The sequence below is a fragment of the Aspergillus lucknowensis genome (assembly GCF_044049455.1).
Source record: "Aspergillus lucknowensis strain CBS 449.75 chromosome Unknown BJX67scaffold_12, whole genome shotgun sequence".
Lineage (NCBI taxonomy): Eukaryota > Fungi > Ascomycota > Eurotiomycetes > Eurotiales > Aspergillaceae > Aspergillus > Aspergillus lucknowensis.
This window is the reverse complement of record NW_027263556.1, coordinates 124,384-143,937: the sequence shown is the minus strand read 5'-3', so window position 1 is coordinate 143,937 and position 19,554 is coordinate 124,384. Positions and strand designations below refer to the sequence as shown.

General features: G+C 51.1%; 8 protein-coding genes across 8 annotated transcripts; 3 read left to right on the top strand and 5 right to left on the bottom strand.

Annotated features, from left to right (window-relative positions):
* Positions 1–564: 564 nt before the first annotated feature.
* BJX67DRAFT_35914 (uncharacterized protein) lies at positions 565–1,546 on the top strand. The gene has a single exon (XM_071029650.1). The coding sequence runs from the start codon at positions 727–729 to the stop codon at positions 1,276–1,278; it is 552 nt and encodes a 183-aa protein (XP_070887722.1). The 5' UTR covers positions 565–726; the 3' UTR covers positions 1,279–1,546.
* Positions 1,403–4,561, bottom strand: BJX67DRAFT_35986 (putative DUF221 domain protein). Its single transcript, XM_071029717.1, has 4 exons — positions 4,042–4,561; positions 3,813–3,977; positions 2,592–3,753; positions 1,403–2,522 (listed from the first exon to the last, which is right to left on the bottom strand). The coding sequence occupies exons 1-4, from the start codon at positions 4,219–4,221 to the stop codon at positions 1,528–1,530; spliced, it is 2,502 nt and encodes an 833-aa protein (XP_070887721.1). The 5' UTR covers positions 4,222–4,561; the 3' UTR covers positions 1,403–1,527.
* BJX67DRAFT_349100 (glucanotransferase domain of glycogen debranching enzyme-domain-containing protein) lies at positions 4,514–9,057 on the bottom strand. Its single transcript, XM_071028719.1, has 2 exons — positions 4,913–9,057; positions 4,514–4,836 (listed from the first exon to the last, which is right to left on the bottom strand). The coding sequence occupies exons 1-2, from the start codon at positions 9,029–9,031 to the stop codon at positions 4,750–4,752; spliced, it is 4,206 nt and encodes a 1,401-aa protein (XP_070887720.1). The 5' UTR covers positions 9,032–9,057; the 3' UTR covers positions 4,514–4,749.
* BJX67DRAFT_349098 (uncharacterized protein) lies at positions 9,058–9,912 on the bottom strand. Its single transcript, XM_071028718.1, has one exon. It carries the CDS (start codon positions 9,513–9,515, stop codon positions 9,297–9,299), a length of 219 nt encoding a protein of 72 aa, XP_070887719.1. The 5' UTR covers positions 9,516–9,912; the 3' UTR covers positions 9,058–9,296.
* Positions 9,913–10,123: 211 nt separating this feature from the next.
* On the bottom strand, positions 10,124–11,482 carry BJX67DRAFT_371124 (glycerol-3-phosphate dehydrogenase family protein; the record flags this gene model as incomplete). The annotated part of the gene is made up of 3 exons (XM_071031035.1): positions 10,124–10,179; positions 10,234–11,366; positions 11,421–11,482. 3 exons carry the CDS (start codon positions 11,480–11,482, stop codon positions 10,124–10,126), a joined length of 1,251 nt encoding a protein of 416 aa, XP_070887718.1.
* A 476-nt stretch (positions 11,483–11,958) lies between these two features.
* BJX67DRAFT_35638 (FAM207/SLX9 family protein) lies at positions 11,959–13,129 on the top strand. Its single transcript, XM_071029381.1, has 2 exons — positions 11,959–12,197; positions 12,252–13,129. Exons 1-2 carry the CDS (start codon positions 12,090–12,092, stop codon positions 12,768–12,770), a joined length of 627 nt encoding a protein of 208 aa, XP_070887717.1. The 5' UTR covers positions 11,959–12,089; the 3' UTR covers positions 12,771–13,129.
* BJX67DRAFT_35477 (putative ATP-dependent Clp protease) lies at positions 12,938–15,763 on the top strand. The gene is made up of 2 exons (XM_071029243.1): positions 12,938–13,932; positions 14,005–15,763. Exons 1-2 carry the CDS (start codon positions 13,488–13,490, stop codon positions 15,417–15,419), a joined length of 1,860 nt encoding a protein of 619 aa, XP_070887716.1. The 5' UTR covers positions 12,938–13,487; the 3' UTR covers positions 15,420–15,763.
* Positions 15,565–19,072, bottom strand: BJX67DRAFT_35815 (putative Chromo domain protein Chp1p). The gene is made up of 4 exons (XM_071029552.1): positions 17,716–19,072; positions 16,750–17,631; positions 16,370–16,701; positions 15,565–16,303 (listed from the first exon to the last, which is right to left on the bottom strand). The coding sequence occupies exons 1-4, from the start codon at positions 18,922–18,924 to the stop codon at positions 15,769–15,771; spliced, it is 2,958 nt and encodes a 985-aa protein (XP_070887715.1). The 5' UTR covers positions 18,925–19,072; the 3' UTR covers positions 15,565–15,768.
* Positions 19,073–19,554: the final 482 nt, after the last annotated feature.

Sequence of the window (19,554 nt, the reverse complement as noted above, 5' to 3'; positions counted from 1 at the left end):
ACGATCGCCGAACGGTATCTTATCGTGATGCTGTATCCGGGGCGCGTTATCGGATCAGCGAAGTGTCAAGCTGCTCGTGTGCCCTGATTGACAAGCAGGGTACAGAAAAAAATAGAGGTATTTTCGCATGCGCTCGTGGCAGGTTTCCCTTGAAAACGCACTTTAACGTCGGTGGATCGCCGATTGAGTTTTGGAAAAAGGAGACGGACGGGTTCATCCGAGGGGCAAAGAGGCGTATAAGAATTGCGGCAAAACTGGTTGAGCACCTGACACCCCCCCGGTTTCGATCCAGAAAGACTCCGAGTTCTAAAAGTGGTCTGTCCAACGCCACGGGGAAGTGGGACAATCATCGTTCTGACGTCGATAACAGGGCACCCGCGGATGGCGCATCGACAGGACATTCGGGCGGCCAGGATCGAGCTTCACACGGTGGATCCTGAATTGTCATGATCCGCATGGTTGAAACTTGTGAGTGGGTGAGTCCACGACAAGTCGAAGGTCCAGAAGACCCCACGGGTGGAGAATGCAGGAAAAGTCGAGGGAGTTGGCTTTGGGTCCAGCGAACGCGTGCGAGTGGTCGCAGAAGGGCTCGAAGTTGGATCCAGCGGAGACTTGGAGGGCGGTTGTGGGCGAGTGAGGAGAGAGGAAGGGACCACCCAGCCTGGCACGAGCAAGCGGATCGGAGTTGGGTGATGAACATCGTGAGCGGGTCTTCGGTCCCTTCAAATGACGAAAATCAAGCCGTTGGACTCTGGAGAACTTGGCAGGGATGAGAATCTCAATCTCTCAGTCTGGCTGCGAAGGACAGGACTCACTCACATATTCAGGCAGTGGCGAGAGTTTGATGCTCCTGCCCAGAAACAAGTCGAGATACTTCCGTCCTCGGCGAGACAAGGAGAAGAACAGATTGAAGGTGAAGCCGTTGAAGGAGGGGAGAAAGAAAAAGCAAAGAACCCCTCAACGCCGCGAGAAGCCACAAAAAAAGAAACGAAAGTCGGCGAAGACTTTCGGTCGCATCCTCGACAAATCGAATTGTCCCACGCACACCACCCGCTGCATTCAATGAACAATCATTGCTCGGTTCTTTTCAAGATGCTGAGAGGATGTCCAGGATCTCGATCCCGCGTTCGAAGATCCATGCACAGCTCATGCAGGGCGACTGCGAGTCCCTGCCAACCGTCGTCGCCGCTGCGTCAGGAGACGTTATCAGACGCAGATCTGCTTATCGCTGCACTGTGCACAGCTCACGCGAGCTCTCCTCGAGAGTCGAGACGTTAACGAAGGGGCATTTATATTGAGATGTAATATTAATATAACGCATGCACGGCTGCATTCCGCGTCCCTGCAAGCCACCCAAGTGCCTCCTGCAGCCACCAATCTCGGCCGGCTTGGAAGAATGATCGTGCCGTGGCTGGCAGGGTTAATTACATGGAATCGCTGGACAGGTGGAAAATGTGCTGGGCTCAAACAACGACGACGGAAAGTCAAATAATTGCCAAAACACACTCATCCGCCTTGGGCATCAATTTACACAGAAACGTTATTCGGATCTTCATAGTACTCAAATCCTTGCTGAAGCTCTGGCATGGCGTTGCGCCCCGGAAGCCAGGCGCTGTCCAGGGGTAGGATGAGACTGGGGTTAACGTACTTCTTCAATTTCAGGCCTAGCACCTGCCCCCCAAGCCGGATCGGGAATATATCACGATCCAGACCAAGCGGCGGCGAGAAGGTCGACGACGGAGAGGGAGAGATATCCCCTGGATTCGGTTGGTCGCGGTAGATGCTCTTCAGAGCAATAAATTTGGTCAGTGGCTCATAGCTTTGCGTGAAGAAGTAACTGAACCACACCGTTGCCCCCAGTAGGGGCACAATAAGCAAGGACAGCGTAATGGCCGTGCGCAAGGCAAGAGTACCTGCCATGGCAAGTTGGAAAACCACCAAGCCAACCAAGAACCGGTTGCAGATCATCGGCCAAGCTCGCCCCGTTGAGTGCTGGCGGTGGTCCATCGCATATAGAAGTTGGTACTTGTAGATGAAATTGCCGATCGTGAAATATACCAGCCCAAAAAGGCAAATCAGCCATGAGCTTGGGAATACGCTATAAACCACACAGATGACCAGGATGAGGATCGTCTGCGGAATCGACAACGCATAGCTGAATGTGGGTGGTGTAGAGAGCTCCGCAAAATCTCGTGGCGTCCTAGCCGTCAAGAGATGAATCGGGTACATGAACACACTGCCAAATTCTAAAAGTCGAAGCGGGAACAGGCCTAAACCTTGAAGGACGATAAGATTGATATAGAATGGCGTTAATCCTTCCAGTGAACTGGCTAGGGCCGACGCAATCGTGCTCGCATCTTTGAGAGTGTCTCGAAGATGCTCCCAGAGACCATAGAAGTTCGTTGCCGTTCCGATGACGGTGAAGATGACAAAAAGATTGAAGAACGAAAAGAAGAAACTCTTCGAGATCACTGACAATTCAATGTCTCCTCGAGACATCATTCCTTGATGGTTTGAAAACCCTGCAGTAAGTGGATATCAGTAACTGTAGAAGGGGACGGATGAAATCGGGAAATGGGCTAGGCGCTCACAGCTATATAGATAGGGAACAGCGACTGTCAACAGAGAAATGGCCAAAGTAGGAAGACCAGTCTGCACAAGCGACTTGGCAAGAGGGTGTCGAGCCAAAACATCAGCCAGATGAGGAAGCACTTTGTGAAGAGTTTCCAGTTGCAGAAGTGATCCAACAGGGACCAGTAACACCGTCCAGAACACAGTCAAGAAGCAGATGATCACAGTGATGGACCATGACTGCAACATTCGCCTTGATCGCGACAAATACGTATTTTTCCAAACGACATCCGCCGGGGACGGTGCCAGCCTCGCGAGGAGCTGCATAGGATGGGGATCGAGAATAGCCTGAACAAGCATCTGCGCGGCGGCAATTGACTTCATGGTCACGAACGCGAGCTCCGTAGGCGGGTATTCTTTCTGACGCGCGCCCTGAATCTGCTCATCAAGTCTCCGAACTCTCTCCTCGTAGTAGTCAATGGCATCAATTGTTCGGTACCGTAACTTGAACGGACCATACCATATCAGAACCGTCGGTCGAGTTGGGGCGCGGTCGTATGCGTCATCGTGCCCGCTCTCCGAAAGAAGACGGATTCTCTCATCATCTTCAGAGAACAAAGTCGAGTTCGGCGGCTGCTGATGCCTCAAAGGCAGCGCGTCACCAGCTTTCCTGACGCGCTTGTAACCTAGATACTTCACCCAAGCCTTTTCCAGATTCCGTAGTACTTTGAGCCGCTCCTCGATCAGACGATCCAGAGCACTCCAATCCCGACAAAGAGTAATACTTTCCACTTTCCCGATACGCAACCCTTCAATGAATTCTCTGATCTTTTCCTCGGATCCCATTTCGGGAGGGATACCGGACAAACGGATCGTGCGATCGGTGGTGCTCGTTTGGCCACCGAGGTAATTTTGTCTAATGTGGATGATCTTTTTTGTTTCCTGAAGAAGCATGTACACGGCGAGGCCACTGAACACATAGGTAAATATCGCATACGTCGATAGATAGGTCGGGTCCGTGACGAGTTTTTTCTTTCCACCTTTGCTTGTATCGATATCCTTGTCCCAGTCTGGGATCCCCAGCTTCTTCGTGTAACTGTAATGAATCGGCAGAAGGACCACCACGGCCAAGATCAAAACTGTCGATAAGAATCGGATCGCAAATCGGAAGAAGGAAAGGAACTGTTCGACCCGCTCGTTAGCATATCCATTTCACTCTGGGAGACAAAAATTCCACATACAACGAACGCATCCAGCCCGGCGGACTGTAGAACTTGCTCTTCAGTTATCCGGTACAGCACAGGTATCCATCCGAAAAAGCTGTCAGGAAGTTCCGGTAAATGGAGAGCCGCGTGACGTTGCCGCCTTCGAGCCGCGTACAGTTCCGTCCATTTCGGTCGCAGAAGCTACATCGCGATTTCAGTGTCAGTGGTGGGTCGGAGTTCACGTTCAGGGTGGGGGGCCGCATACACAAAAGGACAAAAATGCGATTATTCCCAAGGCCAGACTAATGACAAGTTGTGTATATAAATCCCGTTGACCACTGGTTGGGTCACCCGGGTTCCGTCCAGGTTCATCATCGTGAGTGCCATTGTCTGGGCCGGCAACAGTGGTTACCACCGCGGCAATGGCGGAGTGCGTGAACGACATGTTTATTGACCGGCTGCCGTTTAGTGTTGTGGTTAAATCGTCTCGGTCAGTTGCGCCCGTTATAAATGCATTGGGAAGCTGGGTGTTGACTCGGGCTCGGATGATCGCTGATTGTCGACAACAACTGACGTCAGGGAAAGGAGATGGGTTTCAATTGTGTCGCAAACTCGAGGTCAAGACCGGTTGCCGGCAGAAAACGCGATATGCTTCTGAAAACAAAGGCTGAGCGCAGTTTGAGCCTCGTGGTGCTCGCTGCGAACCTGTCGTTGGGCACGTGTGACTTGAAGCTCGCGACAGTTCATCTTGGTGGTTGCTGATCTGACGGATGTGAACATGCTAACTAAGCAAGATATTTTAACTAAGTTATGCTTGACTTTATGCTTATGCACACCCCTATGTGAAACCTCTCCCAAAACCTTGGCAAGCCATGCGAGAGGGGTGAATTGATTCAGTGGCTGTACGCTCAACACTCCTCCTCGATGGTTTTCTCTAATATTGCGACTACACTTCAATATATACGCATCCACTTTATAGAGAATCGAAACGCTGGGTATATCTTGATGCATCGTAATAAAGGTCAAGAAGACATCCGGCAGACCACGCCTGGGTTGGGGACTATGGCGGAGGAGTTATGTCAGCTCTAATCGTCTGAGAAACAATGAGTTCATAGGGATAAGGGAAAGAGGCGTACCGAGTCTGCGCAATGGCTGCCGTTCTTGTTTGTCAGCTCTGTGAGACCCTTCCAAGGACTTTCTCTGAGTGCTCGTTTACAGCCCTCTAGTCGCCTGGTTACTTGCTGGAATGTCTCCGTTCGCCCCTGTGCTGTCTGCCTTCGGGCAAGGTCAAAGTGGAGGAGAGCACGAAGGAAGTATCCACGTTGCCATACCCACTCTGGGCCTTGGTGGTAGTTCCTGCCCTTGGATGTTGCGAAATCAGTCGAATCTTCTGAGTTGTTATAATCTGGGCGATAGTTAAGATCAGATGGATCGAGTGTGGCCATTCCAATGGGCCCGAGAACCACCGAGTCGGCAAGAGCAAGCGCGGCCAATGCTTTTGACGGAGTAAACAGGTCCGGAGATACGACCATCGCAATGGGAAAGTTGGAGCGGAGCTGGTAATCTTCGTATGGCTTGCCAGACCGGTATAGATCTTTATAGATTCCTCGACGGTTCACGATTCCGGGTTCGACGTCATATTGACCGTCTTGCTCTGGGTCGACCGGAATGTAATAACAGCGCTCGAAGCTGCGTTTGATTTTGGCGGCCCAGTCCTTGAATGTAATTGATTCACCGTTCCCAATATCCACTTTATCATGCGGGTAGGCACCCTGTTCGTTAAGACTTGTTACCCACGTCAATGCACTGTAGAGTAACCCGGTGATCTCAATAGCCGCGCCATCTCGTGGAGTCCCAGGCACTCCCTTGTTTCCTGCCCTCTCACTCTCCCCCATCTTGTCTTGCCACGTTCCGCAATTGGACTGGCTGCCGCCGAAGATCAATCCTGTCTCCCAGTCGACCTTAATATCGATCTGGAACCCTTCCGGCTTCATTTGGATATCAAGGTCTGTGCCTGCATTATATTCGCGAAATGAGAGCCCCAAGGCGTGTCGCTGGAATACCTCTTGGATCACCTCCATTATTGTCGAGCTCTGTGAATAGGCCTTGGCGTCATCAAATGGAAACCACGTATCGTCGTATGGAATAAATCGCCTGGGAGTTTTCTCTTTCAGAATCTCGAGGCCGTTGGGAGCCATTTTGGTGTAGTCTTGAATTGCTTGTAACATGAACCATATGGAATCGCGGGAGTTATACCGCGGAAGTTTACCACTGCTGAGTAGGTTAGGAATCATACCATGCTTGAGTACACTGGCAAAGGCAAGGATGTGTTCTTTCGCATTGTCGTATCTCCCAGTGCATAGAAGCAAGCCTCTAAGGGAGATGAATACATCTCGACCCCAACATCTCGCCCAATCGGTGGCAAAATGGGGCAGACCGGCTGCAAGGGAGGGGACTTGTTTCACGGGCCATAGAGATGCTGAGTTTACGAGCCCAGTTTGTTGTACACTGACCATGGCGAGCTGCTGGAGAAACATTTGGCCCTCGCGTACGTCATTCCCTAGGAGCTGTATGCCTCTGTTCCAGGCCGACACATAGGCCGTTTGGATAATCATGGCGAAGTAGCGAGGTAGGAGAAAACTCGGTAGGCCACGCACCCTCTGAAATTTCTCATCCAGCCACTTAGCAGGACGTTGCAATGCTCTATATTCTTGCTTTTCTCCTGCCTTCACTAGCCGGGTGACAATGTAGTCGAGGGCCCATTGTCCTTGTCTGAGATGATCGCATAGAGGATGGCCTAAATCGTTGTATCTGACGACGTTTTCAAGAATACTCCACCACCCTTGAAGACCAGCGTAGACTAAGGGACCATGGTTGGGGACGTTATATACTCCGTCGTGACCGCCACTAGAGTCCCTCTCTTCCGCATCACACCGGTAAAGCAAAAAGTTTAGGTCGACTAGGGCTAGCTCTGAAAATGCATCTTTTGCACCCTTGGTAATACTGTCATTATCAAGCATGCCTGCATTCTCGAACCCGGATATTGACGTTTCGAACAGCGCAATGGAACCCGGAACGAACGTGTCAAGGACGGATATGGTGGTATTATTGTTCTCTTCTTCAACTCTAGTACCTCCGATCCTGTTGATGTGACTAGGCAACCCTCGTAAGTAGGCAAGATCTGCTTGAGCTAGATCTTTGTCCTTGTTCTCCTCCTGAACTTCGAGTGACCAGGTTCCGATAGGTCGAACGCATGTGGCAGCAAGGTGAATCGGAGCCAGAGTGTCACCACTGTCTTGGCCTGGAAAAGCTGTATGGGCTATCAGAAAAATACCTTTTCGTGTCTGTGGATGCACCCTATGCACGGTAATATATTCACCATCATGGTGAATAAAAGTCTCGTTATAACCTTCCATACCCATCATGTTATGGAGGTCGTTAAGCAGCCGTTTGAGGCCGCAGATTCCTGGGATATTGGCCAGCTCGTGTATTGTAGGGGACTCGGGGAGTTCAGGCACAGAGTATAATCGAGTTTCATGCACAAGATCCACTATCCTGGGATAGATCTCGTCATAGCCCATGACGCTTCCAACCGCAGAGTCACACATTGCGACAAGTGCCGCATTTGGTAGTGTATCCGTGGCAGTTCTCTTCTGTGCTGGCATCTCATTATCATGCGTACAGTCCATGAACAACGCTGGAATGGGTATAGGACGGATATTGCGAATGGTATTTTTATCGCTACTGCTCGCTTCGGATTTCGAGAAATCTTGGCCTGGAGAGGGAAGATCAAGTTCAAAACTGCCTATGGGACGGCCACCGTGACGGTGCACAAGCCTGCTTAGCTCACCAGGACTCCATGCTTGCATGGCTTCACGAATGAGTGCATTAATACCGAGCCGCTTGACGAACATGTAATCGGTCTCTTCAGAGCCAGTGAAAAGTTCGGCAAAAATTGCGAGGTCAGGGCGGACCTTACGTGCCTCGTCGATTAAGTACTCTGCGACGACTAACGGAGTTGAGTGACAATTGTCAATTCGAAATCCAGAAAAATACTTGGCCATCAAACGCGTGTACTTCGTCATGAAGTCCCATAGGAATGGGCTATCCTCTGGAGAGTTCCCGTATCGGAGCTTCACACAGTCTCCCCAGACTATTACCTCTCGTAGTAGATATGCTCTAGAATCCGGACCGGCATTATCGCGCATTGCATCTGCGTTCCAAATCCAACCATTATTTGCCAGGGCTAATGCCTTCGGATTGTGTCTCTTTGTGACTTCGTTCAGAGGTAGTCTGGTGAAGTATGACTCTATCAAAGGATTATTTTCAGTCACAGGCCCAAGATTTGGCCCGTGGTCGTCAATTCTCATGTATTTGATACGATTGAAGAGTTGATTCATGATCTCGGACACATCGGAATCGTACTCCTCGTAGAACGGCACGTTGACTATCTCGAGCAGTTTGCGCAGAGCCCCCTCTGCGGCAGCGACATCTGATGCTGCCGAGTCGAATTGTCCGAAAAGTGCGGTGACGACAGCAGCGCCAAAATGTAAATCGAGGCGCCGGTCGTGTCTCCCGAGGATCTGTTTGGCCGTTGGGATACCTTCCTCACGAATGAGTGTGGATTGCTGTTCCAAAGATAACTCCTTGAAATTGTCGAGGCCAAGCTGCGCCCATCGCCCGCTTTTTAGATCTATGATCGTGGGTAGCTTCCATTCCGCCAGGATTTCCTTCGTGCTTTCATCCACGTCGATGACGTAGAACTCCCAGAGCCGGATTTCTTTGAGTACATGGTCCTTTATTCCAGCCATGACGGTTGCCAAGTTCTCAACGGTCTTGAACTCGGTTGGCAGCCCGTGTTTCTGCAAGTCTCGGCCAAACTGCAGCAGTGCAGTGTCTAGCTCCAACGCTGCCTCAAGCCATGGAGCGGTTTCAACGCTGTAGCCGGCTTCCGGATGTTCCTCAAGCCACTGGCTGTTATTTGCAGTATGATTCCATACAACATCAGCTAGTGAGAGGAGTGAGTATCCCTCCTCCATATTTTTGATGAGCCCATGAACGTCATCCTCTCCATTTGGAAATGCTGCATCGTCAAACTGTAGCTGATCGAAAATACTGTAGGGCGAATTCGAAGCGCCCCGCTTCATCAGCGGTGTAAAGTGGACCATATTATATTTGCGATGAGATATGCTGCTCAGATACCTGCTCCAGTCTTCAGGGTACTTTCCCATGAACTTGGAATTCACCGAAAACATCGACAATGCATTGAGAGGTATGCGTCGGCCACCGAGACTGAGTCGAGGAGAAACATCGATGTAATGCGTAGGTGTCCTTGTCGACTCCGGAACATGGGTGGCCGAGATCGAAAAGTCAGGAAGAGGAGAGTATGTCACATAGTATGCAAAAGACCCGGGACACGTCACGGGTACATCGATTTGGATATTTCTGCTGAAATCTGGAGATAGCCTGGCGATTGCGTCTCAGTGATTGATGCGCCGGAGAAAAAGAGACATTGAAGACTCACTTAAAGTCTCGAAAAGATGAGCGATCAAATGGCCTCCCACTGTCAGGGATGTTCACCCAAAGTGTACCGCCCCTGCAAATGGCGCTGCTCCCTTCAATAATAAAGCGGAGCGAGTACTTGGGCTCGTCCGGTGGTGGGAGATAGATGAATCCCCCGGGTACGTCTGGAGAGCCATCGTCATTCAAAGGGAGTAAATAAATCGTATCGTGAGCCATTGCAAGTGGCGTATGGACCCTTTTGGTATCTCGTAGCTTCGGCGGGATGCCAGTCTGCAGCGTGACTCAGAGATGGTCAGTGCCGTTGCGAAAGCGCAGGACGAACCGCAAAACTAAGCTTCGACACGTCTCGCAGACCCTGACTAACCTAGCCACGAGATAATTGGAACAGAATTTATCGAAGGAGGGCCTGTTCCTGGCCAGCTCTGAGAGCCCCGCGGAGGGCGAGAGCGGGTGACGTCATCCATCATCCCGCTGGGGCTAGAACTTGAGCTTGAACTTGGCATCTCAACCAGGAGGTTTTGACTACGAGTACGGACCACGAGGGGGTTCTGGTTAATATGGATATTACTAGTCTATCATAGCGCGAGTCTATATGTACATGCAAAGAACCCACAACGTAAAATCCGTCAGAAGAAAAACCCAATGTACGCTCATCAGTCATGCTGTTCACAGTTTGGCTTCAATGGTTATCTCCACGCTGTCATCTTCCTGCGCCTCCAACTCAGAAAATAGAGGAGAAATTGATTTGCTTCCAGAAACAAGGGATAGAAATTTCGAGAATTAACACTCGACACGCATCAAGGGGTGGTGATATTAGGTCTTATTTACCGCTCAATGTAAGACGGAATCTCTTCGACAGACATCGTGCCTTGAAGAACTCCTGAAGACGGGTTAGATTATGGGAGAAGCCACGGGTACAGGGAACAATGCTTACGGTAAACCGCCGTGAACAGCGGGAATTCATCCTCAAGTCCTTTCTTTTTCAGGAATTGGTTGACCTCGACCGCGGTCAGCGTGCCTTGCAGCTTTTGGCCGTTTAGCTCCGTTTCTTCGACCCTCTCGATTGGTAACTTCCTCTCGATACTGAGTTTGGCGCAACGAAAATTGCGGCCCCCGCTACAGCTTGTAATCAAGTCGGCGACACCGGCACTCTCCTCCGTGAATGTTCGGGTGTTAATGGTCGCTCCGAAGAACTGTTCTCCGAATTTGACCATCTCCAGAAGGCCAACCCGCATGATTGCAGCCTTTGCATTGTCTCCCCAACCCATACCTTCAACCCAACCAGCGGCGACGGCCACAACGTTTTTTAGCGCACCTCCTAAGGAAACGCCGGCAACGTCGTTCACCACGCGGATGTGAAAGTAAGGGCGATGGAAGAGTGACTTGAGAAGGCCGTGATCGATAGGAGGGAATTCGGAGGGTAAAGCTTGCAGCTTGACCCGCGAAAATTGCCCAGAAACATCTTTATGCTCGAAGTGTACAATATCGTCCGTAGATGCAGAAGGGGAGCGGTTTGGGGTAGGGGCTTTGGAGTCAAAGTGTGGAGGGTCGTAGCCAATGCTGGACTCAGACCATTTCTCCAGGGCAACTTCGTTGGCAATGTTGGCACCAGACAGAGCACCGCAATAGATACCGAGGATTTTGCCAATGGTTTCAGAGAAAAGACTGATTCCCTCTTCATTCACATCCACGCCCTTGATGCAGGAGACCCCGCGGGCATATGGAAGAATTTTACCCTTTATCTGCTCGCATATGTTAATGATAAACTGATGGGGAAGGTTGAAGACAAGTATCGTGCTGTCTTTGACTGCGTCCACGAGCGAAGGATTGGCATGCAGATTTTTTGGGAGGGAAATTCCTGGAAGATATTTGATATTCTCGTGCGTTTGGTTGATCACATCAGTCAAGTTCTGCTTGCCCTGGCAGAGAGGAGAAGACGGGGCGTAGTGTTTGGATGATTCCGGGATTTCGATCTTTTCTTCGAAAACCCACATTTGCACGTCTTCCTCAAATACGGCAGGATTACTGGCGGTATTCTCCGCGACGATTTTGGCGATAGCGGTGCCCCTTTTTAGTAATTAGTATTGAAGCGATGTTGGAAGATGAACGGCTTATACATACCAGTTACCAGAACCCACCACAGTCACCTTGTGCTTCTGCTTGTACGGTCCGAGAGATCCCATCTTCGTTTGGGTTGTACGTGTCAGGAAGGTATGTGAGGAACCTGCGGCGCTTGAGATGTGCCGGGAGGGAGTATTAGAACGGCTCGGGACTCGGAATTGCTGGAATGACGATAGGGAACTGTGAGCAATTTGAATGGATGAGAGTGGGTGACAAACCCGAAGCCAAGGCAGGACCGGAGTGGCACGCGAGCTGAAAGAACAGAACTGACTACGCATTCACAAGGATTTTGGGAAGTTCTTTTCGGTGGCAATGACGAAAACGTCCCGAGTACAGGGACAAAATAAATAATATGGGTTCTGGCCGGTTCTGCGGCGCTATTCTTATGTGCAAATTGTGGATCTTCTTGTGCCCCAACGGCGCAGACCAACTAGTCCAGAAACAGGGAAGTGCCGTCGAGCAAGGCGGGCGATCCGAGGTTGGGTTTGCATGGATGAACGTCAGACTAAATTAGTGGTTCTGGCCCTTGTTTGTTGAGGCGAAAAAGATCAGGCAACTGTTCAACCGTGGCAAGTCTCAGGACGAGGGGGAAGCCGAAAACCCCTCGTGACCTCAATTCGGAAAAGCAATTGCCCCAAGCAAACCTTGGAAGTAAAAATCATTCACGTGATGTGGGCAGGTCATGTGGGCGGTGAGTACTCTGGGCCCCTTCCCACCAAAAAAAAGGTTGGCCCTCAGAAGAACACGTGCTTGATACACAGCACTCAAAGCGCAATGGTATGCACACATACACGGCCCTCCAGAGGCAAACATCACTAAATTCTTGTACAGGCCCCTGTCCGATCGGCCAAAGAGCGGGCAGGCTACAAAGGCCTTGCCAGGGGCGGCAACTCTCTCCCCACTCCATCGTCCCTTTTCCGCGATGATTTTCGGACTACGAAGAGGGATAAACGCACCATCAAACATGCCAGTTTCGTATCGAAGATCGAGAAAAGTTCCGCAAAATCGAACAAGCGGCGTCGATCCTCCAAGAAACTCGTTACCAATCTCGAATCACTAGTCGACGCACTACCTGAGACCGAGACGGAACTCAACGACCCCAGTCAAGTCAACGTAATCAAACAGAAGACCCTTAAACACAAACCTGGTGCGCTGAAGCGCAAGGAAAAGATTGAGAAATTGGAACGTGAGCGTTTTGCGAAGAATATGGCGCAGATGTCGAGCATTCACGCGCCGACCGGGCCGGGTTCAGAGCCTGACACGGCGACCTCGGCCTCAAGTCGCTGGGCGGCGCTACGTGGCTTTATCTCTCAGACCATGGAGCAACAGCCTATTTTCAAGACGAACTGAAGATACTATCGCGATGGTGGCCTTGGGTCTTCGCGATCCTCTTCTGGGGTACACCGGGGTGTTGCGCTCGATAACGCTGGTTTGATAACCCTCACCCTGCTACATGCAGTGCGCAGTATTCTTATCACGCTCAGACGCGGTGGCCTATCTCAGCAGCTACAAATGCTGGATGCCTCTGAGTCCGTGGCAGAATTTCCACTTCGTGGAGGATATAAAGTGGCAGGGGAATCTGCCATTTCGGTGGGAGATGCATCATGTACCATCATAGCAGCCTTCCTCTCTCCTCGGGAACGTAGTATTGGACATGTAGCCAAACTCAGTCAGAGCGTGCCACGGTAATGCTCGATCAATGGTGCCGCATGCAGAGTCTGAGACTGTGGCTGTCATTGATACTGAGTGGAATATGAAAGAACATGCATGAGATAGGGAGCGAAACAAAATTAAGAATGCTTATCTCCAGCATTGGTTGTGTGAAGGACGCGCACGTTGTCTCCTACCGCGGTGGGGGGCGTTGGGCAATGCAGTCATCCAAAAACGGGGAAGCTTAAGAGGCGACCAGACTGGCTGATGCCATCTTCTCGACGACCCCCTCACCAGCTCCGCATCTCTTGACTCATCATCTTGCATCCTCTGTCTCCCGCTGTATGGTTCGCTTTCATTTCCCTCGACATATCCTTGCTTCAGAGCCCAGCCCATATCGCGATTGCAGCGCCCCTCATGCTGCGCCCGGCATCATGGCACGGTCGGCCTCCCGGATTGCACCGCTGCTGTGCTCTCCGCTACCGGCGGCCTCTCGTGCCACCTTCGTTGCATGCGCGCCGCTTATTCTCGAGCACATCTACGTCTTTCCCTACTCTCTCGCATTTCAATAGATCCGATTTCACAAACCAACCGTTTTCCGGTGTTTATGAGGCTGGACTCCCTACGGCCGGTCCGCTGGGGTCCACCCCGGCTTTCGGATCCCTGCGGATCACCCCAAAGACATTGAAGCAGTATCTGGACCAATTTGTTGTTGGGCAGGATCGTGCGAAGAAGATATTAAGCGTCGCAGTGTATAACCATTACCAAAGAGTACAAGAGCTTCAAAGGCGCCAGGAAGAGGCGGAGGAGCTCGTTGCGAAGCGGGCGCGCAGGGAGTCGGCTGAACGTCATCCGGTTGAGGGTATGTTTTCTGAACTGTCGCCATAAGTCGCAGCTGTCGCTTGACCATACCATTAGCTGATATAAGGATTAGACGAGTTTCCAGGCCATCAGCGCACTACGTATCTCCCCACCGACCCACCACGGCCCGCTCTCACAGAGAGCAAGCCAGAACTAGACGAGTCGTCACAACTGCAGCTTGAGAAGTCCAATGTTCTTCTCCTTGGGCCTTCCGGAGTCGGCAAAACTTTGATGGCAAAGACTCTAGCTAGGGTGCTCTCTGTCCCATTCAGCATCTCTGACTGTACTCCCTTCACACAGGCTGGCTATATCGGCGAGGATGCGGAAGCATGCGTGCAGAGACTACTGGCCGCCGCGAACTACGACGTCGAGCAGGCGGAGCGGGGGATAATTGTGCTGGACGAGATAGATAAGATCGCAGCGGCAAAGGTCAGCCACGGTAAGGATGTAAGTGGTGAAGGAGTCCAGCAGGCACTCCTTAAGATCATTGAGGGGACGACGGTGCAGGTGCAGGGGAAACAGGAACGGAGTGCTCCTCGTACCAGTGGCACGCCTAGTTCGTCAAGCTATCCCTCAAACAGTCCACTGGGTAACCCACCTTTCACACCCCCCAGTGGCGGCAACATATCGCACAAGGGCGAAACCTACAATGTCCGCACTGACAATATCTTGTTTATATGCTCTGGTGCCTTTGTCGGATTGCACAAGGTGGTCATGGATCGAATATCGCGGGCCTCGATGGGCTTTGGCCAACCCGTCCGAACACCCCCCACTACATCTACGGAACGATCACATTCCTCCGATTCTACCACCAACCAACCCATCCCTATCTTACCAGGCTCAGAGGAAGAAGCCCTTTACAAAAAGCACCTGCCCTTCTTCATACCTCCATCAGTTTCGTCGCCCGATGCCGAACCCACTTACTTCAACGCCCTCGACCTCATCAACCAAACCGACCTTCAAACTTATGGCTTCATCCCCGAACTCGTAGGCCGTATCCCTGTCACGGCTGCACTATCCGCCCTAACTCAACCCCTCCTCGTCCGAATCCTCACCGAGCCCCGTAACTCACTCGTCGCCCAATACACCACACTCTTCTCCTTGTCTGGCATCGAGCTGCGTTTCACCACGCCAGCTCTACACAACATCGCGGATAATGCCTTCACAATGGGTACAGGTGCGCGTGCACTCCGCACAGAAATGGAAACAATACTTAGCGATGCGATGTTCGAAACCCCCGGTTCCAGCGTGAAATTCGTCCTCGTTACGGAGTCTGTTGCCGCGCGTAACGAGAAGCCCGTATACCTTGGTCGTGGGCAGGGCGGGCGGTTCCACTCTATGATTGCCGCGGAAGAGGACCGATGGGAGGAACAGATACGGCAGAAGAAGCTGGGAGGGAAGAAAGGGAAAACGTGGGCCGCGGGGCTTGAGGAGGCTCCTTCTATTTCTACGTTTAGGGAGTATCGGAGCAGAGCTGTTGGGTCATAAGCGGGAACTACTGGTGGTAACTCATGGTTTCTGGCATGATGACTCATGATTGTGAGCGGCTTGTAACTCATGCTTGGTGCATTGTATCTCATGGATTCTTTGCTATTATTTTGTTTTCTGCTAAGCTACTGCTGCATGTTAGCGAGCGATTGTGGCCTCTTTATTTCTACCTTTGGTATGCGGACATGCTATTTGGAATGGGTATTCTTTTCATAACCCATTGCACTAACAGAGAAACATCCATATATAATCCCATGCACCTGGTGTCCAACATAAAGTTCATAACTTCCATCTGAAATTCTATATCCGCTCTAGAGTATGTGCATTAAAGATGTAGAAGTGCCGACGTTTACTGATAGGGCTGGCCGTAGTTATGTTTGAATGAGGCCTGCGAATGAGGTGCGGATGACGCAGATTGCGCCCCGGAGCTTGAATCACTTGGCGGTTTGGGGGTTCGAGGGGTGTAGGATGCCTGGTCAGGGATCCAAGCAGACCTAGACCCTTTCAGTTTCGCCCAAATAGCGCGATAATCGATCGAGAACATCTGTAGGAATTCTCGAGAGCCCCGCTTGACTTCTAGATTTTGCCAGTTGGCCCATCTTGGGAGGGGTTCGAGAGCCGTGAGCATGACAAATCGACGGAAATGGTGCGCGTTGAGTAAGCACCAACCAGTGAAGAACTCTGCGAGATGATCGGTGTTGCGATACTCCTGGCTGACGTCTTTGGGGATATCTGGGGATTCTTCTGCAGTCCGAGAGCCGTACTTGGGAAGAGTGGGAGGAGAAATAACTCTGGTTTTAACGTAGTCATCTTCGATATTGGATACGAAGTCGTCGGAAGGGGAGAGTCCTAGTTGGCTCAGCAGATGGTACATAGCTAGCCATCTGGTAATTCATGTTAGCGCGGGCATGGATATGAAAGCAATGTGCCCACGACTCGGGAATACGCACTTGTGTTTCTGCGGTTCGTCACTGAGTTCCATCCGCTCCAGCAGCCATGTCAAGACGCCTGGGCGAACCATCATTTTCCAGCTTCCGGGGAATTTTTTCTGGGTCCATCCATGAAACCATTCTAGTATGACAAGGGTCCCATCCATCTCACGGACCATGAAATCTTCCGTTAACAGGATAATGCCACCATGAGGAAATAGCCGCTGAAGATGAATCGATCCGTCAAGGTACTTGAGTGGCTGGGAAAGGGAGACGCTCCAGCAACTCATCGACCTGCGGAGGAGTTCTCTGAGCGACGGAATTTTGTGGTACTCGAAGAAGGACTCATGAAACTGTTCGAGTGTTAGTGGGATGCACAGTGGAAAGAACGGAATGCTTACAAGGATAGCACATGGCATGTTAGTTTTCTTCGACGTGGCAACAAATTTTTCCCAATCTCCTTCTACTCGGCTCGTATACAGCATGTCGGTGCGCTTTTTCAGGAATGACTCCATCAGGTCCCTCTCAGTCCTGACAAGCTCTGAATCCTCTGAGAACCAGATGTAAAACATCTCTGCTCGTTGAGGTTTGTCCGTACTGTTAATTGTTGCTAGTTTATCGAAGGTGATGCCGAATGTTTTGTGAAAAACATCATCCAAGTCCACGGCCGCATTAGGTGGCGGCCCGTGGCCCATTGCTTGAGCATGACGATCCTGAACATCAAGATCCATAGGTTCGCTTGAGAAATAGCTAGAACCCTGAGTAATTGAGTTGCTTGTCTGTGCTGATGCCTGAGAAAATGGTGTGCTTGAAATGGGAGACGCTACAGAACTAGATGTCTGTCGTGTGTCGAGTCTGGGCAAGGCTGGAGGTAACTGTCTAACACTGTCATGTGTAACACTGGGGTTGCCCAAAGGTTTGGTGACTCTTGTTGAATCAAAGGAGCCATTTTTGGCAGTGTTATTCACCTCGGTCGATTGCGAGTGGCTGCTTCTTGCACCTGAGCTTGATTTATCCACTACATTCAACTTGTCCAAGGATCCGAGTGAGCTCCTTAGGGCGATATTAAGATATCTCTCTGAAGATCCATCAGAGACAGCATCAAGAAAGCCAAAGTGAGGGGAACTGGGTGGGTATGCAAGAAGCACGTCTCTCCAGGTGTTGTTTATTTGAGCCATTGCAACGAGATTATTTTGCTGAAGGGCCTTGGCTGCTTTGCGAATTTTTGGTTCGGTGTCACTAAACCCTTCAATCCAGCCGTTCGAATATTTGGTGTTCTGCGTCTAATAGGACAGTTGCTGAATTAGTGACATTTGGCACATTGCAGTAAGAGTGAATGAGGAGCTCTAGCCTCCATTGAAACTTACATGGGCGCAGAGAGCTTGATATTCATCCAGGGTACACAAGTAGCGAAACCAAACTTCAATTTTCTTTCCAACTTTGGTTTTCTTGAGTTTGTCACCATTATGGGAATCAAGCCCACATAGCCTAGCATTGCCGATGCTGTGCTTCTCGGGTCCAAAGTACATGGAGACATACACCTCCCCAGGGTTCCAGAAACGATTAGGGATATTCAAAAGGTAGGCGTACGGGCCCGGATTTCTAGGGGGAATGTCTGGGAAGCATTCGCTGTCCAGAATATTGGAATCCTTTTGCGGTGCAGACACCCTGTTGTGAGACTGAAACGGCTCATTCCCTTCCGGCTTTGACTTATCCCGTGAGTTGTCATTTGACCAGGGCGAAGCGATTGGTGACTCTTGGGTAATATGGGTCAAAACAGGAGAGCTAATTGTTGTACTCGTGGGACTGTTGGTGGCATCCGCTCGAACCGTACCCAGACGCGAGCTACCAAGCTGGGTTGCGTTGGTAGATGAGACAGAATCCCATTCAGACGGCCGCCTGAGGTCGAGTTGGTTAATATTGGGCGCGGGCTCTTTGTTCTTTAATTTCTCATATTTCCACCTTGTGGACAGAGTATTGAACGGTTTGTATGCATCCGTTGAAGGAGGCTTTTTGGGGCGGATGGGTTCTGCGGGAGTTTCACTCGTTGCAAACAGCACAGGCGGCTGTTTCCGAGTCGCCGGTCCATGTTGAGGTCTGCGAATCTGCCCAAGGGATGTAACCTTGGTATTTGAGTGAGACGCAGGAGCGGTTGAGGTATGGGAAGCTTTGTGACTGCTTGCCTTTCGAATGCTTGAAATGCCGTCAGAACGGCGGCTTAATTCGGACAATGCAATCTTGCGCCGCTTGGCTGCTCTTCGACGCCTCCTCTCGGTTCGTTCCCTGTCGAGTTGAATCAACCTCGCCTCCCACGCAGCTACATCAAACGCTGGTTCTTTCCCCTCAGTGATACGCCGCTTCTTCTCCCCCCATTCGAGTAATGTCTCGTTGAGAGTAAATGCATCTGCGGGTTCCCAAGTACATCTCTCAAGCGGGTAACCTGCCCACTGAACAAGATACCTCACTCCGTCAGGGAAACCATGTTCTGCAAGGATCGCCTCGACTTCATACTCCGATTCCTGTTCACTCTCGACAGTGGAAGTAATAGAAATCTCGTCTTCTTCGACGCTACCCATCACCACGCTCAGGCAGCATTGAGATGAAGTTGACAAATGCACAAAGTGTAGCAACTTCCGCCGACGCGAATGGTGGCACTAAGGGAGCTGGAGAAGGTGGAGTATCGAGGGCTGAGGTTCCAGGGTACTTCAAGATCGACAAGTAGCTTCAATACACAAGGATCCTGCACGCTGCGCCGCAGGGATTGGAGAAAAATCCCTCTGAGCCAGAGTTCTTTCTCCAATCTGCTGATAGCTCTTCTCTGAAAGGGCGTGCATGCTTTTCATCTGCCGTCTGAACTCTCAGAAACAAAGGCATGAAACGGGCGACCCACGTGATCCACTCACTAGGCCGAAAGGGGCGAGGGCGGCCACTCGGCTCCTGCGAAAAGGCCCGGGAATTCATCAGGAGGAAGAGCAACCATCTGGAACCTCCTATCTCACTTCACCCCCTTCCAAGAACCTCCTGTGAGTCTCCGCTCGGTCTCATATTCAGAGCTCATCCCATCTGGGGTCCTTCTTTCGCCGCTGGTCCTGACCGTCGACTGATCCTCTCATGCCCCCCCAGAACTGAGTTTCCCACTTGTCGCTTTCCGCTCACCAGGCGCCGACAGATTCAGCCACGTCGAATCTTCGTTTAAGCCCAAGCTC

Excerpts from the sequence above, each read along its gene's own strand:
- BJX67DRAFT_35914 (XM_071029650.1), top strand. The coding sequence starts at position 727 with ATGACGAAAATCAAGCCGTTGGACTCTGGAGAACTTGGCAGGGATGAG.
- BJX67DRAFT_35986 (XM_071029717.1), bottom strand. The coding sequence starts at position 4,221 with ATGTCGTTCACGCACTCCGCCATTGCCGCGGTGGTAACCACTGTTGCC. Across the intron at positions 3,754-3,812 it reads CCGGGCTGGATGCGTTCGTT|TTCCTTTCCTTCTTCCGATT; the intron begins GTATGTGGAATT and ends CGGGTCGAACAG. Across the intron at positions 2,523-2,591 it reads TGTTCCCTATCTATATAGCT|GGTTTTCAAACCATCAAGGA; the intron begins GTGAGCGCCTAG and ends CACTTACTGCAG.
- BJX67DRAFT_349100 (XM_071028719.1), bottom strand. The coding sequence starts at position 9,031 with ATGTTTTCGGTGAATTCCAAGTTCATGGGAAAGTACCCTGAAGACTGG. Across the intron at positions 4,837-4,912 it reads GCAGCCATTGCGCAGACTCG|TCCCCAACCCAGGCGTGGTC; the intron begins GTACGCCTCTTT and ends CCTCCGCCATAG.
- BJX67DRAFT_349098 (XM_071028718.1), bottom strand. The coding sequence starts at position 9,515 with ATGGCTCACGATACGATTTATTTACTCCCTTTGAATGACGATGGCTCT.
- BJX67DRAFT_35638 (XM_071029381.1), top strand. The coding sequence starts at position 12,090 with ATGTGGGCAGGTCATGTGGGCGGTGAGTACTCTGGGCCCCTTCCCACC. Across the intron at positions 12,198-12,251 it reads ACAGCACTCAAAGCGCAATG|GCCCCTGTCCGATCGGCCAA; the intron begins GTATGCACACAT and ends ATTCTTGTACAG.
- BJX67DRAFT_35477 (XM_071029243.1), top strand. The coding sequence starts at position 13,488 with ATGCTGCGCCCGGCATCATGGCACGGTCGGCCTCCCGGATTGCACCGC. Across the intron at positions 13,933-14,004 it reads TGAACGTCATCCGGTTGAGG|ACGAGTTTCCAGGCCATCAG; the intron begins GTATGTTTTCTG and ends TATAAGGATTAG.
- BJX67DRAFT_35815 (XM_071029552.1), bottom strand. The coding sequence starts at position 18,924 with ATGGGTAGCGTCGAAGAAGACGAGATTTCTATTACTTCCACTGTCGAG. Across the intron at positions 17,632-17,715 it reads ATCAAGCTCTCTGCGCCCAT|ACGCAGAACACCAAATATTC; the intron begins GTAAGTTTCAAT and ends CTGTCCTATTAG. Across the intron at positions 16,702-16,749 it reads ACATGCCATGTGCTATCCTT|TTTCATGAGTCCTTCTTCGA; the intron begins GTAAGCATTCCG and ends ACACTCGAACAG.